Consider the following 16,376-nt stretch of genomic DNA (forward strand, 5'->3'; position numbering starts at 1 on the left):
AAATGAGTGGCATAAGTTTGCCGCAAAAACAAAACAAAACAAAACAAAAACAGTCCCAAGGTAAATCCAGGTATCAAGACTAGATATGGGGATAACGGTAGCATCATTAATAGGAATAAGGCAGTCAAGAGGAGGACCTGGTAGAGAAGACTGAGTACAGTTTTGGAAACAATGAATTTGAGAGACTGTTGGAACGTCCACTGTCAACTAGGCAGCAATATAACATAAGAAACTTCAGGGCTAGATATTCCATATATATATATGTATATGTATATACATATATATAAAAATGTATATATATGTATATACATATATATATAAAATATTTAGCCACTGATACTGTCACACCTGCAAGTTCCCAAAAGAACTCTATGATTAAGATGTTTTTAATCCAGCCCTGCAGCAATGGCTTCGCAATTCCACATCTCCAATTTATTAATCAAACACCATTTGTGAGGCAATGTCACGGGCCCCATTGGTGTTTCTCCATTTGAATGGTTGCTGAATATTTACCTATGCTTTGACAACCTCCACTGATGTGGAATGAGAGAAAAAAAACACAACCACCTTCTCTCCCCAGTACAAACTCACACTCAGTGTGGATAATCACAAAGCCTCCACAGGTTAACAGATGAAAAGAAATGGGCAGTCAACACAAACAACGAGCCCTCTTTGTGGTGTCAAGGCAGCAGGTGGGGGAGGGAGGAGAGAGGAGATGATCCCCCTCTCCTGGTTGAAGGCATCACTGAAAAGTACAGGGAAGGGGCCAGCTGTGTCGAGAGGGAGGATGCTAAGAACCTGGTCATCTAGGTGCATGTTCCCCAAAGTCACAGGTCAGGAGTCCTTAGCACACTGCTGCAGAGGGATCTGCCTTTGATGGCTCAGAACTGGCATGATCTCTTTTACATTAATTGCGTGTGTGTGTGCGTTGTGTGTGTGCATGCGTGCACGTGTGTGTTTGAGGGTGAGGTTTTAAGACTAATCCACGGGATGAATTTTTTCATTCAAATAGAATGGTCTGTGGTGGACCCAAGATTATACAGCAGGAAGATAAAGGCATTTAGCTCTGAACCCTAATATTGTCTCTGCTCCCCACTCTCCTACAAGAATTCCACCTTCTGCTCATCTGACCCAGCCTCACGGGGGCTTGGCTGGGAAGTGTGGAGCGAGGGGGAGGGGAATGGGATCACACACCCTCAGCCAGCAACTGGTATGCCTGCACACAACAGTGCTCTAGACATACGTGCTGCATGAACGAATTTGTGACTTAGTCACTGACCTCTTCTCGTCACTTTTTAGCAACTTTCCCAAAGGGAGAGCAAAGCCTTCTCATCCCACTCTTCCCTTCTCCCCAGCATGGAAATGCCTTGGAATTTCTGCCCTTGTGTCAGGATAGAGGTGGGATGCTCAGAGGTGGGGACTCCTGGCTACCTGCCCCAGGCTGCTCTGGCCTTAGCTGGTCCTGGGGTGGAGGCCACCAGGGAACTGTGAGTGTGAGGAGGTCAACTTCAGCTCCTCAAAACATGGGAGTCTCCCGTCCCCAAGAGACCTTCTCAATCTTTGGGACTGTTGGGCTGTGAACTCGTCAAGAGAGGTATATGGTCCAGCTCCTGACTCAAGACCCCTGCTTGAGCAGCTGGATGAGGAGGGACAGCAGATATGCCTAATGGAACCAGCCACAGAGGAAGCGCAAAGTGGCGTTTCACCCAGGAACACAGTCAAAACACGCAGGCAGGCGGGTAAGCAGTGTGAGGCAGCTCATCAGGCATGGTTTAATTTCTTCTTGGCGATGCCTTCTGCTTTATTTTCAATACAATCAGGACAAGGTGTATCCAGAAGTCACCCTACCACCTGGTACCTGGTGCAGCATCACTTGAGGTCTATTACAATGCAGCTTAGTGCCCACTCGAGTACCCCTGAGGCCCCCCACAAGGCAGCATGCATCGGTTTCTGATGTCTGTTAGGGGCAGTCTGGCCCACATGGGCCCGAAGCCAGCATAGTCTGCAAGTGACAGTGCCCAGAGCACAGAGACAGGCAGAAGGCCCATATGTGAATGTGGGATTTGGGAGAAGAGCAACAGGAGGCCTCCTGCCAGCCCCTCATGTTAGCTCAAATACCTCAAACTCAATAATCACAGTCCATCTTTCCTCCTCTCCCTGGATTATTTCCTTAGTCTCGCCCCTCCTCCAGAACATCAGAAGAACTTTCTGCACTTGAGCTTGACTTGAGGGAAGGAGAGAATTTCGATTAGCAAAGAGGACAGGTGAGGGTGTGGTGATTAAAGGTGAAGGCCCCTGCCCTCTGCTCCTGAATCACCCCTCTCCTGGTGGAGGGAGGGGGTAGAAAGAGTGGGTTCTGGCCAGGAACCATTCACCAAGTAGCTGAAAACATCTGCCCTGAGCAGGTCCACCTAGGGCTCTACAGAGGGTGCAGCGAGCATGGTCTGGCACCCCCAGTTTGTGCCACCCCAAGTGCCTGCTGGGGGAGGACAGGGCAGAGAATGCCATCTGGACACAGGCTCTCTCTCACCCCCTGATCTTCTCAGGTGACTGTCAGGTCAGAGAGCCCCCCTCTTCAGATAATACAGCTCAGGTGAAAGAGGCTTAGGTGGGTCTCCATGGTAACCACCAATCAGGAACTGGGCCGCCTCCAGGGTTCAACAGAGGAACTGTGGTTCCAGCCTCTGGGACACACACACACACACACACACACCACAAACACCAGTCACACACACACACCACAAACACCAGTCCAGGGTGCATCCCTTTTCTGGCCTATGTTTTTATCTCTCAGCACAACTTCTGAGAGATAGAAAGAGAGGCAAAAGCATGAGGCAGCAGCCAGCAGCACAAGAGAAAAAGGAGGGAGGCGTTTAGATTCAGTCTTCCCTCTACCCTGTCCTCCTGTGGCTGCTGAACCTCCTGCATTTCCCTGAAGAGATCCAGACACTCTCTTCTCCCAGACTAGGAAGCAGAAAACAGGACCCCCGCGGGACCTTTCACCTGCACAGAGCTGGACCTCAGAAATCCCTGGTCCGGGAAGATCCCACATGCCAGGGAACGGCTAGGCCCGTGCACTGCGGCTGCTGAGCCTGTGCTCTAGAGCTGGCGAGCCACAGCTACTGAAGCCTGTGCGCCTGGAGCCCATGCTCTGCAGGGGGAGAGGCCACCGCAGCAAGGGTCCCAGGCGCCCCCACACACAGCGGGCAGCGATGGGGGGTGTCCCCCACTCACCGCAACTAAAGAAAGCCTGCCCACAGCAACAAAGACCCAATGCAGCCAAAAATAAATAAAATAAATAAATTTAAAAAAAGGATACTTTTATGTTATGTTCTGTGTGTGTATGTGTGCGTCCCTTTAGCTGACTATGGAACACAATTATTACAGAGAGAAGGGGAAGTTTTTAAACATTTCATTTATATGGTTCAAAATAATAAGCCATAGGAAAGTATGTGTTTAAATGCACATATGAAATTGTCTGCTGTTGACTTTATCAGCTCTGTCCTTAAATAAACACACAGAGAGAAAAACATCAACAACTAGAAAAGACGTATTTCCATAGATATGTCCTCAAGAGTTAAAAAAAATAGCTTGGCCTTAACCATGGAGTAAAATAATCAATTTAAACTCAAAGGCTAGACACTGAAAATGGGATATATTTTACTGCAATCACAGATTAAGAGAAAATTAGCACTAAAAGGGGTCTTTTGAGATAACTGTGATAGTTTCCTATTGGATGGTTGACACTGATAATCTCAAAGAAGTTGAGTGATTCGCTCAAGGTCTTACAGACAGTCTCTGTGAGGACCAAGACTAGAAACCAGTGCCCTATATACCATACTATGATAGCTTAGCTTAATGAAAAAAATTAGTAAATATCTGATAACAGTCTTTTACTCAACCCAAACCCTTTATATCATACTTGGTACCAATGAGCACAGTGAATGTTAGAAGACCTTATACAAACACTAAGACACTTGAGGACTAATTCTCTAAGAAGTACAGTTATATAGTAGGTTATGTATTTCAATGTATTTGCTTTACTCACTAGAACTAGAAAACATAAGGCCTCTGGAAATTAATGTACACTTCCCTGTGAAACTCTTCTGGTTTAATGAACAGTAAACATTATCAAAAGTCATTTAAGACCTAAGGCTGGGTATACAGTCAAGTATATATAAGAGATTTAAGATAGCTTTATATGGGTAAAATGATGTGCTAAAATCTGTTGATGACAACTAGAATAAATGCAATGAAGGTATTTATAGGGCTCTATTTGAGGTGTTTTACATTAAGTCAAAGAGCTCTTCTGAACACAAAAAAATGAAAACAGTCATTAAATGGTGTGGTTTGTATAAAGTGATTTGCTGACAGATCAAACAGTTAAAACTTACACATACATTCACACCAAGCAAATCATCAGGCCTGTCAGTTCAGAATAAACCTGGTACTAATTTCCTTCACTGAGCAAAAAACAATGTTGGTAAAAACACCACATTCAGTTTTTAAAAATAATTTAATAACATGTCATTGCAAACATACTTCAAAATGAACAACTACTAAAGCAATGCTTATAGAGAATTTTTGGAAGCAAGATATTAAAGCAGCAGTTTAAGAGCATTACTATTACGATCAAGAATAAGATACTTTCTACTCTAATTCACTTGAGAAATATGATGCAGTGCCGTCAACAATGATGAGTCACTATAGGCAGTGATTCTTTCATAAGAAGTGGGCATAGAACAATATACAAAAAGACTTGTGTAAAAAGCCTTCAGGAATTCTGCCCATAGCCTCCCTCCCGCAAAATCCTAGAACATCCTTCCACCACACCGTGAATCAAAGTTAGAAAGCAAAGCTTAAAATTAGTTTCAAGTTAATGACTGTCACTAATTAACTAGTGGGCAAAGGTGACACAAACCCAAGAGATGAAATGACAAAGATTCTAAAAGATTAGTAAGTATCACAAACAACAGCAATACACACAAGATAAGATCAGAAAGGTTCTAGAAGTGAAAATAACTGACACTTCAGATACACTAAAGAAATCATATAAATGGCCATAACCTTTTTTTTTTTTTTAGATTTATTTTTGGCTGCAGTGGGTCTTCTTCGCTGCACGCCGGCTTTCTCTAGTTGTAGCGAGTGGGGGCTACTCTTTGTTGCAGTGTGTGGGCTTCTCACTGCAGTGGCTTCTCTTGTTGAGGAGCACAGGCTCTAGTCGCACGGGCTTCAGTAGTTGCAGCACATGGGCTCAGCAGTTGTTGCACGCGGGCCCTAGAGCTCGGGGGCTTCAGTAGTTGCAGCACGCAGGCTCTAGGGTGTGCGGGCTTCAGTAGTTTTGGTGTGTGGGCTCAGTAGTTGTGGCTTGCGGTCTCTAGAGCGCAGGCTCAGTAGTTGTGGCACATGGGCTTAGTTACTCCGCAGTATGTGGGATCTTCCTGGAGCAGAGACTGAACCTGTGCCCCCTGCATTGGCAGGAGGATTCTTAACCACTGTGCCACCAGGGAAGTCCCTAAATGGCCATAACCTTTTATCACGAGTAAGAAAATGAAGGACCTTCATGTTTTTTGGTATATTTATCAATTTAGAAATATAAAGTTTATATAGATGAATAATATTAAGGAAATACTAAATTTTCAGATATGTATTTTAATCTGATTAATATATATTTAATCTGGATCACTGATTTTCCAATAAAGTCCTACATTTTTGGTAACTGGATACTCTGTGATTCAATCTATAATTCTCCCCACTGAAACTTAAGTACATCTATACAAAAGAACTTCTAAGAATTATGTATGGACTGACCTCTACATAGCTGAGAGAAACCTGTTCTTCTGTATGTAGAGTAGTGATGACAGTACAAAGAGTAATGATTTCTTAGCTTAGTTAAGATCCTACACTATATGGTTGATTTTATCTAAGCCTGTTGTTAGATATTTATATATATATGAAAAACATATATGGAAAAACTCAATTACAATATAGTATTCAGGCACTTTAATGCAGACTACACAGAAAAAACCAGCACATTTTAATATATATATGTTTTTAAAAGACCCCAATAAATGTATTCATTAATATTTATCAATTGCTTAGGGAACTGATCAATTCTATATATAGCTAAAGGTCCCACTTGTCAAGATTTGCCAAATGTATAAATTTTATAAGTTGGCTTCTAAAAATAAGCAAAAAATGTAAAACATATCTCTACTAAAACTATTACTCTCAATATGATAGAGTTTGTATGATGACTGTTATCTTCAGGAATGTTAGCAAATTTTCAATTGCTCCTAATTCCATTTTATTTCCAAGGATGAATGTTTATGGGTTTGTTTTCCCTAAAACAAGGGCTCCTGATTCTTTTAGAACCACAAAAGGGACAGAAATGACTAGCTAAATTAACTGTTAAGATAAGTAAAACAAAACTGATTATTACACATTACCAAGACACAGATTTTACCATGCAGAATATTAAAAAAAAAAACACCAACAAAGTTTTACCTCTACACAGGTTTTCATCCCTGAGGCAGCAGCATAGTGCAGGGGTGTGTTCTTTTTGTTATCAACTGCATCAACAGCTGCTCTCTCATATTCGCCTTGGTCAAGTTTTGCTCCTTTCCATCTTAAAATCATCTGCAGACAGTCTGCTCTTCTAAAATCATCTTCCGCGGGGCGTGCTAAGCGAGGATGAAGGGCTCCTTCCGATATCATAATTTGAGGGCCCATACATAACAAATGCATAGATGTTTCATTGTGCACATTCCGTTTATTTGGATTTCCATCTCTACCAAAAAGAAAGGTCCTAAAATGGTAAAGGAAAAGGATGAAAATCAGTTTTTTCCTACCTTGAAATAGTACACAGAAGATACATTTAAAAGGTAACCTCTACTTTTAAGCTGCTAATCCAATTTCTATTGAAGCACTGTTTCAAAATACATTGAATGACTAATCCTTAGTTATAAAAAACTCCATTCTAGAATAATAATACCCAAAAACCAAAGTTGCATATCTTTACAGTATTTGCTAATTAAAGAGAAAAAGGCATAGGAAGAAAAAAGAAAGGTAAGGAAAAGGAAAATGAAAGAGAAGTGAAGAAACAAGGAAGATAAAAGGAAGGGGAGGAAGAAGGAAAGGAACCGAAAGAGCCACTTACAGACTAATATGTCAATTAACATAAATGCCTTAGGTACAGTATTAAACATACCACACCAATTTTTTTTGTTTATTGCTCTGCTCTATTTTTTTTCTTGAGTACATATTTACTTAATAAGGATGGTGACAATATAAGCGAAGCAAGCAATGCATAAGTCTGGGAGCTAGTGGGAATGTTAAATGTTAAATCTAGGAAAAATTTCTCTACCTAAGTCTTTGGCTAGGCTTTGAAAGAATAAGGCACATATTACACGGTGTAATACTTTTTGAGGGGAGTAAGCTATGGTTAGTTCTGGGAGAAAAAGATCTAATTCCAAGGTGGCAGCCCTTACCAACGGTAGGTCTAGGTGAGCTGCCTTAGCTACTGCCAAACCCAGATCTGAGAGTTGTGCCTAGCATCCATGCCTAGCATCCACTACATCCTTGAGCTAGGGTCAATGGATTAATATTTGAGCCAGTTCAGTGGCCATAATAGGATACTGGAAAATGAGTTGGATAAAACCTACTAAAATACAGTCAGCCTGTACTAAAAAACACAAATACACTATGAAATGGGCATACAGTCCCATATCTGAAGATGAATCACATTTACTGCGGAGGGCTGGTATCATTTGCGTTCCTATGTCCAAGTGCAGAAGAGCAATGGGAAGGAAGCAGAGTCAAACTCTTAAATCCTAGATTCATCTGAATTGTTTTTAGGTTAGTTTCAGCTTAGAACAAGAAAAAACAAAAACCCTGACCAAAAAGGAACTAGGATGGGCTTTTCAATTTGAATGAGTTAGCCAAGGTGGAACGCTCTTATCAGAAAAAGGCTGAGTAAGTTGTCCTAAAGTAGTAGAAGGTCCCAGACGACTTTCAGAACAACTCTGCATATTTCCTGTTTTTATAATTCAAGATTCTACACAGCTCGGCAATATAGCCCTTCAAAACTAGCCTGAAAGTAAGACATGAAGTCTCTGAAGCAGAAACAAATGAAATATTATTACTTATAATAACCATGCCAGTCCCTCATAACCCAACTCTTACCACTGGGGTAATGCAATCCAAGCCCGATCAGACATCACAGTACAATACATGTACTGGGGTCTGCACTGTGGGCGAATGTGACAGGCAGACTAATGTCCCCACCCCAAAGAGGTTTATGTCCTAATTCCTGGAACCTGTGAATATGTTACCTTACACGGTAAAAGGGACTTCGCAGATAAGATTAAGTTAAGGTTCTTGACATTGGGAAATTATCCTAGATTATCCAGGTGGGCCCAATGTAATCTTGAGTCCTTAGAAGAGAAAAACAGGAGGGTGAGAATCAGAGAGATATTCGAAGATGCTATGCTTCTGTCTTTAAAAATGGTAGAAGGGGTCACAAGCCAAGAAGTGCAGGCAGCTTTTGGAAACTGGAAAAGGTAAGGTAAGGGATTCTACCCAGGAGCCTGCAGAAGGAATACAGCTCTGCCAAAACCTTGAGTTTAATCCAGTGAAACCATTTGAGACTTCTGATCTCCAGAGCTTTAAGATAGTAAATTTGCGTTAAGTCACCAAGTTTGTGGTAATTTGTTACAGCAACAATAGGAAGTTAATAAAGCAATTAGCTGCAAAAATAAGACTCTGGAAGGCTTGTATAGCAGACCTCCTCCCCTCTGGAGATGGGGGGAGGTGGGGAGAGAAGCGGGTGGGGGGGTGTCAGAGTGGGGGAACCTATCCTTGAGTGTGAACAAATTGTCCTAGGGAAGATCCTGGGTTCTTATGGTTTGGAATGTAAAATATGTTTCTGGGCAGAAGATAAGACTAGCATCTCTGAGTCTTACAACTTAGGGAACATCTCAATGGTCTTAGGTCTCATCCACACCTTATTCAAATGTAAACATGTATCTCCTGAGAGGTAAACCTCTCTGGAGTTCTCAATCTCTACTCAGTCAAAGTTTAACTTCCAAGGCTTGTCTTTTAAGCCCAGGTCCCAAGTTCTGATAAAATTTGCTCAGAAAACCCTAACTGTGCATATTTTCTCTACAGTCCTACATAGCCTTTATGGCATTCTGACCCCTGCAGTACATTTGTAGGCTCTTCATTGCTTGCTCTGCTCTTTGGTTCCCCAAGACCTGACCTAGCCATCTAAACAAACCCAGCCCTACTTAGAAGCCTCTTTACACAAGGCGGCCTCCTCCAGTGGCATTTGGTCATTACCTTCTTTGTCTTCCTATAATATTCTAATTATATAATTCATTACATTGTATCATAGTTACTTTCTTACATATCTTTTCCCTTCTCCCACTTGGTTTACAGCCTTCTATGGCAGGGTCTATATCCTGTTCTTTCTTGAATCCCCAATACAGTGTCAGACACAGAGCAGACTCTTGCTATAATTTTGATAGATGAACTGAATGAATATTACTTTTATTGGGAATATATTAAGATAGAATTGTAGCTCTCTCAAGCCAGCAGTGTAGCCGACTGGTCAAGAACATGGTATCTAGTACAGACTGCCAGACTCTAATCCCAGTTCTGTCACTTTTTAGCTATATGATCTTACACAAGTTACATAATAGCTAACATATATATTATATATATAATCAACATAAATATATACCTAATATATGTAATATATATAACCAACTAATATATGGTTGATAGTCTTTGACCAAGTAAACCTACTCCTGGAATTTATCCTAAAGGAAATAACTTAAAGAATAAAAATCAATAGGAACAATGACATTCAATATACTGTTATTTTGAATAGAAAAATCTGTAGTAACTTAAATGTCTGGTTATAGGAAAAATGGGAAACATAAATCATGGTCTTTCTATACAATAGAAAATTATAAAGTCATTGAAAAGTCTATCTATGAACACTTATAGCTAAAACTAGAAGGGAACAAGGAATAATTCTAACAGTTGTTTAAGGGAGGCAGGAATGTGAATAGTTTTATTTATTTATATAACCATAATGTTGCTTCATAGTTTAAAAGAAAAAAAAAGGAAAAATATTTTCCCTAAGTCAACAACTGATGATAATATTCTCAGTGATATCTCCCTGTATTTATAATGGTTGAATTATAGTGGATTATAATGAATAACAAAAATCTAGACAATACTCTAAAAATGTGTTCAAGATTAAAACTTCTTCTAAGAGGCATTATTAAGAATAAAAAAGATTTCATATTCTTAAAAATTTAATTTAGAAATAAATTATTAAAATTAATTCAGAGTCTATAAGATTCTGTACAACCACATTTATTTAGCCTTTCCTATCACTATTTCCAATATATCATTTATTTTCTCTTTTAGTTTGTTCAGGAGAGAAACAAACCATGGAATTTAATACAAGGAATTATCAGCACGGAATTTAATACAAGTTGGAAGGATGTCAGCTGATATGGAGAAAGCTCTCTTTCTCTATCAATCTCTCTCTCATTAAACAATTCTAGATCCTCCCCAATAGAGGGAAGAGATAGTGTGATAATTTTGCAAATGTTCTTATACCCAATCTGCCAGACTCTGATTAATCAAACCAAACAAACGTTATTATTCTGAAGTTAAAGTATTAAAATAGCTTCTTTATACATATTTATTCAGGAAAGATTCTCAAATTTATTAGACATAGTACAATACCTGCATAATATTTTGTACTAAAACTGTAAAGCCGGATATTCTAATTTTATTGATTCATATTACTACTTTTTTATTATGTTTAATTTAAAAAGTAGTACCTTCTTTAATTTACATGAATGAATAAACAGAACTATAAATTTATAATTGATATGTAAGTTTTAGATAGGCACCTTTCTATAACTATGCCAGTAAGTATGAAGTATATTTTACTATTTGCATATAAGGTTAATTCTGGAACAAGGACAGGAGATAATTGGCAGGAAGATGGAATAAGGAAAACATTAACCTGGAAAAAAAAATCCCTTTCATTTGATCCTAATAACCCATCCAGAAGCCATCTGTTTTTCTAGATTCTTTCACTGTTAAATATCAAACAGTCAGTTTATATCTGCTACCTATATTTCTTCTACATTTAATCTCCACTTCAGTATGACCCTATTCTGATCACTGTACTAAAATTGCACTCTTTCACATCACTAAGAACTTCCTAAGAGCTAAATTCTTATCACTGTCCTCAATTCTTGTTTTTAATCTGAAACTACTAATAATCCATTTATATCCTGACCTCTGTATCACCTCGGTTTCCATAACTACACTTTTTTTTTTTTGCGGCACGCGGGCCTCTCACTGCCATGGCCTCTCCCGTTGCGGAGCACAGGCTCCGGACATGCAGGCTCAGCGGCCATGGCTCACGGGCCCAGCCACTCCGCGGCATGTGGGATCCTCCCGGACCGGGGCACGAACTCGTGTCCCCTGCATCGGCAGGCGGGCTATCAACCACTGCGCCACCAGGGAAGCCCTACTACACATCTTTTTAACAGACCTCTTAATTTTTTTCAGTACAATCTTTTACCCATGAAGATGGCTTCACTTTCCTATCCCCTTACTGGAAGCAAATTCACTTCCTGAATCTATTTACTTCTCCATACACATTCCCTCCTTTCAGAGAGCACATCTACTCTTAAAGTCACTTATCTTTCAATGGTTTCTATGAATACACTTTGTAAGCTGTAAACTTTTATCAGAACCCAAATAATAGACTGTGGTAGCAGAATCATGGTTTCTCTCAAAGGGCTTCTACTATCATTTCTGTGATAATTCTTAATTCTCTTTCACCCTGTCTAATGTGACCTTTAGACCATATTCTAACTTCTCAGAGTCCCATTTCTCTTGCATATTTCATCATTATATCATATTCAGTTGAGCTCCCCCCAAAATAACAGTCTTCTCTCTTAGGGCCTCAGTTTCTTGCCATAACACTCTTATCCTCCCAGTCACTTAACATACACATACACTTTCAGTTGCTTTTAAAACTTTTCTTCCATGCAACATTATTTTTGAGCAGTCGTTGTTTGCCAGGTACTATTTTAGAAGTTAGGCATATTGTTAAGAAAACAGATTAACTCCCTGCCCTTATAGTGTTTGCATACAAGGGAGGTTAGGAGAAAAGAACTGCATTGAACAATTTAAAAGAATTTAATAACTCCTGAAACATGAGTCAAAAAAATAGATATCAATAACTGGAAACTCTATTTTAATTCTCAAAGTTTAGTATTAACATATGCTTTGATAAAGACATGCTTTAATAAAGATTTTATATTTTACTTATACCAAAAGACAGGCTCCTTTTATTTCCAAGGAAGCACAAGAAGCTACCCTGTAAAATCTAAGGAATAAGCACTCTAATTCCCCATTTTATACATGACTTTCCTAAGAAGCTACAAATAATGAACTGTATATCCAAACTAGAACATGCTGACTCCAAAGTCTAAACAGTCTTTTTGCTACATTAAGTAGTAACTATTTATGAATATGAATTTAGTTTCCCATGAAAGAAGCACTGTGATATGGTATAATGTAAACTAGGTTCAGAGAGATACAGAGGCAAACTAGCTCCTAAACTGTAAACTACCCTTCTTTTGCTGTATTATTCTGCCTGAGAAGAGGGGAAAGTGATGCCTGCTGTTGCAGGTACCATAAAGCTAAAGGAAATGGGGATAAAATAAGGCCTTACTGCAAATGGGTAATTTACTTTATGGGAACTAAAGTATTTTGTCTCTGGCTAGGTATATTCCTTTGTATACCCATATATGTCATGTGTCAGGAATCTAGGCAAGCTTAGCCAGGGTCTATACTGAAGCTAGCAGGCAGGTATGCCAGATTACATAAGGCAGCATGAGAAAATAATGGCCATCAATCTGTTAGAAAGTTTAAGCAAGGTTACACATGGTGAAATAACTGAAGCTATCTAAAACACAAATAGTTAAAACAGAGTTGGTATTTTACTTAATGATGATGCGTAAATGCTATTTATCCTTATTCTATATGACATAGTGTTAAGAAGAGTAATTTAATTCCAAAATCAACTAATCATTTAAAATAATCATGATTTGTCATTTTCTCTGTACTACGTAAATAAATTTTGAAAAACAAAAGATACACAGATTAAAGAGATGACAGTTGCTTATTCTTAGTAAAGGAGAGCAATAAGGTAATTTCTGATTCTAGTATAGGATCTTAAAGGCTTTAATAAAGAAATTATGAGCCACTGATCTCCAAACAATTAAGAACAAAGAAAACACCAGAGACAGGTGTCTAAAGTCGTATTAAGCCCACAGACACCCCAAAACACACCACTTGACGTGGCCCTGCCCAACAGAGGGACAAGATCCAGCTCCGCCCACCAGAACACAGTCCCCGCCACCAGGAAGCCTACACAAGCCACTGGACCAACCTCGCCCACTGGGGGCAGACACCAGAAGCAAGAGGAACTACAACCCTGCAGCCTGACAAAAGGAGACAAAACACAGTAAGTTAGTAAAAAATGAGAAGACAGAGAAATATGTTGCAGACAAAAGAGCAAGATAAAAACCCACAACAAAATGAATGAAGAGGAAATAGGCAATCTACCTGAAAAAGAATTCAGAGTAATGGTAGAAATGATGATCCAAAATCTTGAAAATAGAATGGAGAAAATACAAGAAATATTTAACAAGGATCTAGAAGAACTAAAGAACAAATGAACAGTGATGAACAACACAATAAATGAAATTTAAAATACACTAGAAGGAATCAACAGCAGAACAACCGAGGTGGAAGAAAGGATAAGTGACCTGGAAGATAAAATAGTGGAAATAACTACTGCAGACCAAAATAAAGAAAAAAGAATGAAAAGAATTGAAGACAGTCACAGGGACCTCTGGGACAACATTAACGCACCAACATTTCAATTATAGGGGTCCCAGAGGAAAAAGAGAAAGCATCTGAGAAAATATGTGAAGAGATTATAGTGGAAAACTTCCCTAACATGGGGAAGGAAACAGTCAATCAAGTCCATGAAGCGCAGAGTCCCGGACAGGATAAACCCAAGGAGAAACAAGACGAGACACGATTAACCAAGCTAACAAAAATTAAATACATAGAAAAAATATTAAAAGCAGCAAGGGAAAAGCAACAAATAACATACAAGGGAATCTCCATAAGGTTATCAGCTGATCTTTCAGCAAAAACGCTGCAGGCAAGAAGCGAGTGGCAGGATATAATTAAAGTGATGAAAGGGAAAAAACTACAACCAAGATTACTCTACCCAACAAGGTTCTCATTCAGATTTGATGGAGAGATCAAAAGCTTTACAGACAAGCAAAAGCTAAGAGAATTCACGAACACCAGACCAGCTTTGCAACAAATGCTAAAAGAACTTCTCGAGGTAGGAAACTCAAGAGAAGAAAAAGACCTACAAAAACAAACCCAAAACAATTAAGAAAATGGTAATAGAAACATACATATTGATAATTACCTTACATGTAAATGCATTAAACGCTCCAATCAAAAGACACTGACTGGATAAATGGATACAAAAACAAGACCCAATATATGTTGTCTACAGCAGATCCACTGCAGACCTAGGGACACATACCGGCTGAAAGTGAGGGGACAGAAAAAGATACTCCATGCAAATGGAAATCAAAAGAAAGATGGAGTAGCATTACTCATATCAGACAAAATAGACTTTAAAATGAAGACTAACAAGAGATAAGGAAGGACACTACATAATGATTATGGGAACAGTCCAAGAAGAAGATATAGCAATTGTAAATATTTATCCACCCAACATAGGAGCACCTCAATACATCAGGCAAACCCTAATGGGCATAAAAAGGGAAATCAACATTAACACAAAAATAGTGGGGGATTTTAACACTCCACTTACACCAATGGATAGATCATCCAGACAGAAAATTAATAAGGAAACACAAGCCTTAATGACACATTGGACCAGATAGACTTAACTGATATTTATAGGACATTCTATCCAAAAGTAGCAGGATTCACTTTCTTCTCAAGTGCACAGAAAACATTCCGCAGGGTAGATCACACCTTGGGTCACAAAGCAAGCCTTGGTAAATTTAAGAAAATTGAAACCATATCAAGCATCTTTTTCAACCACAACACTATGAGATTAGAAATGAATTATAGGATAAAATCTGTAAAAAACACAAATACATGGTGGCTAGACAATACGCTACTAAAGAGCAAAGAGATCACCGAAGAAATCAAAGAGGGCATAAAAAAATACCTAGAGACAAATGACAATGAAAACACGACGACCCAAAACCTATGTGATGCAGCAAAAGCAGTTCTAAGAGGGAAGTTTATAGCAATACAATCCTACCTCAAGAAACAAGAAACATCTCAAATAAACAACCTAACCTTACACCTAAAGCAATTCGGGAAAGAAGAACAAAAAAACCCCAGAGTTAGCAGAAGAAAAGAAATCATAAAGATTAGATCAGAAATAAATGAAGAAAAAATGAAAGAAATGATAGCAAAGATCAATAAAACTAAAACTTGGTTCTTTGAGAAGATAAACAAAATTGATAAACCATTAGCCAGACTCATCAAGAAAAAACGGGAGAAGACTCAAATCAATAGAATTAAAAATGAAAAAGGAGAAGTTACAACTGACACCACAGAAATACAAAGGATCATAAAAGACTACTACAAGCAACTATATGCCAATAAAATGGACAACCTGGAAGAAATGGACAAATTCTTAAAAAACTACAACCTTCCAAGACTGGACCAGGAAGAAATAGAAAATATGAACAGACCAATCACAAATACTGAAATTGAAAATGTGATTAAAAATCTTCCAACAAACAGTCCACGACCAGACGGTTTCACAGGTGAATTCTATCAAACATTTAGAGAAGAGCTAATACGTATCCTTCTCAAACTCTTCCAAAAAATTGCACAGGATGGAACGTGCCCAAACTCATTCTATGAGGCCACCATCACCCTGATACCAACAGCAGACAAAGATATCACAAAAAAAGAAAATTACAAGCCAATATCACTGATGAACATAGATGCAAAAATCCTCAACAAGATACTAGCAAACTGAATCCGGCAACACATTAAAAAAATCATACACCACGATCAAGTGGGGTTTATACCAGGGAGGCAAGGATTCTTCAATATATGCAAATCAATCAATGTGATACACCATATTAACAAATTGAAGAATAAAAACCATACGATCATCTCAATAGATGCAGAAAAAGCTTCTGACAAAATTCAACATCCACTTATGATAAAAACTCTCCAGAAAG

The 16,376-nt window shown here is 38.9% G+C and overlaps 1 protein-coding gene across 12 annotated transcripts in view; it reads right to left on the bottom strand.

Annotated features, from left to right (window-relative positions):
• Nucleotides 1-16,376, bottom strand: part of ANKIB1 (ankyrin repeat and IBR domain containing 1) — a 159,237-nt gene that overhangs the window by 62,266 nt on the left and 80,595 nt on the right. For 10 of the 12 annotated variants that reach the window (XM_079932123.1, XM_079932130.1, XM_079932129.1 and 7 more), the window contains one exon: nt 6,508-6,808. In XM_079932123.1, coding sequence (XP_079788249.1) covers nt 6,508-6,808 — 301 coding nt within the window. Of the gene's footprint in view, nt 1-6,507; nt 6,809-8,333; nt 8,436-16,376 lie in introns of all 12 variants that reach the window. The other 2 variants (XM_079932132.1, XM_079932133.1) reach the window with 2 other exon arrangements.

The sequence above is a fragment of the Stenella coeruleoalba genome, assembly GCF_951394435.1.
Source record: "Stenella coeruleoalba genome assembly, chromosome: 9".
In the NCBI taxonomy this organism is placed as follows: domain Eukaryota; kingdom Metazoa; phylum Chordata; class Mammalia; order Artiodactyla; family Delphinidae; genus Stenella; species Stenella coeruleoalba.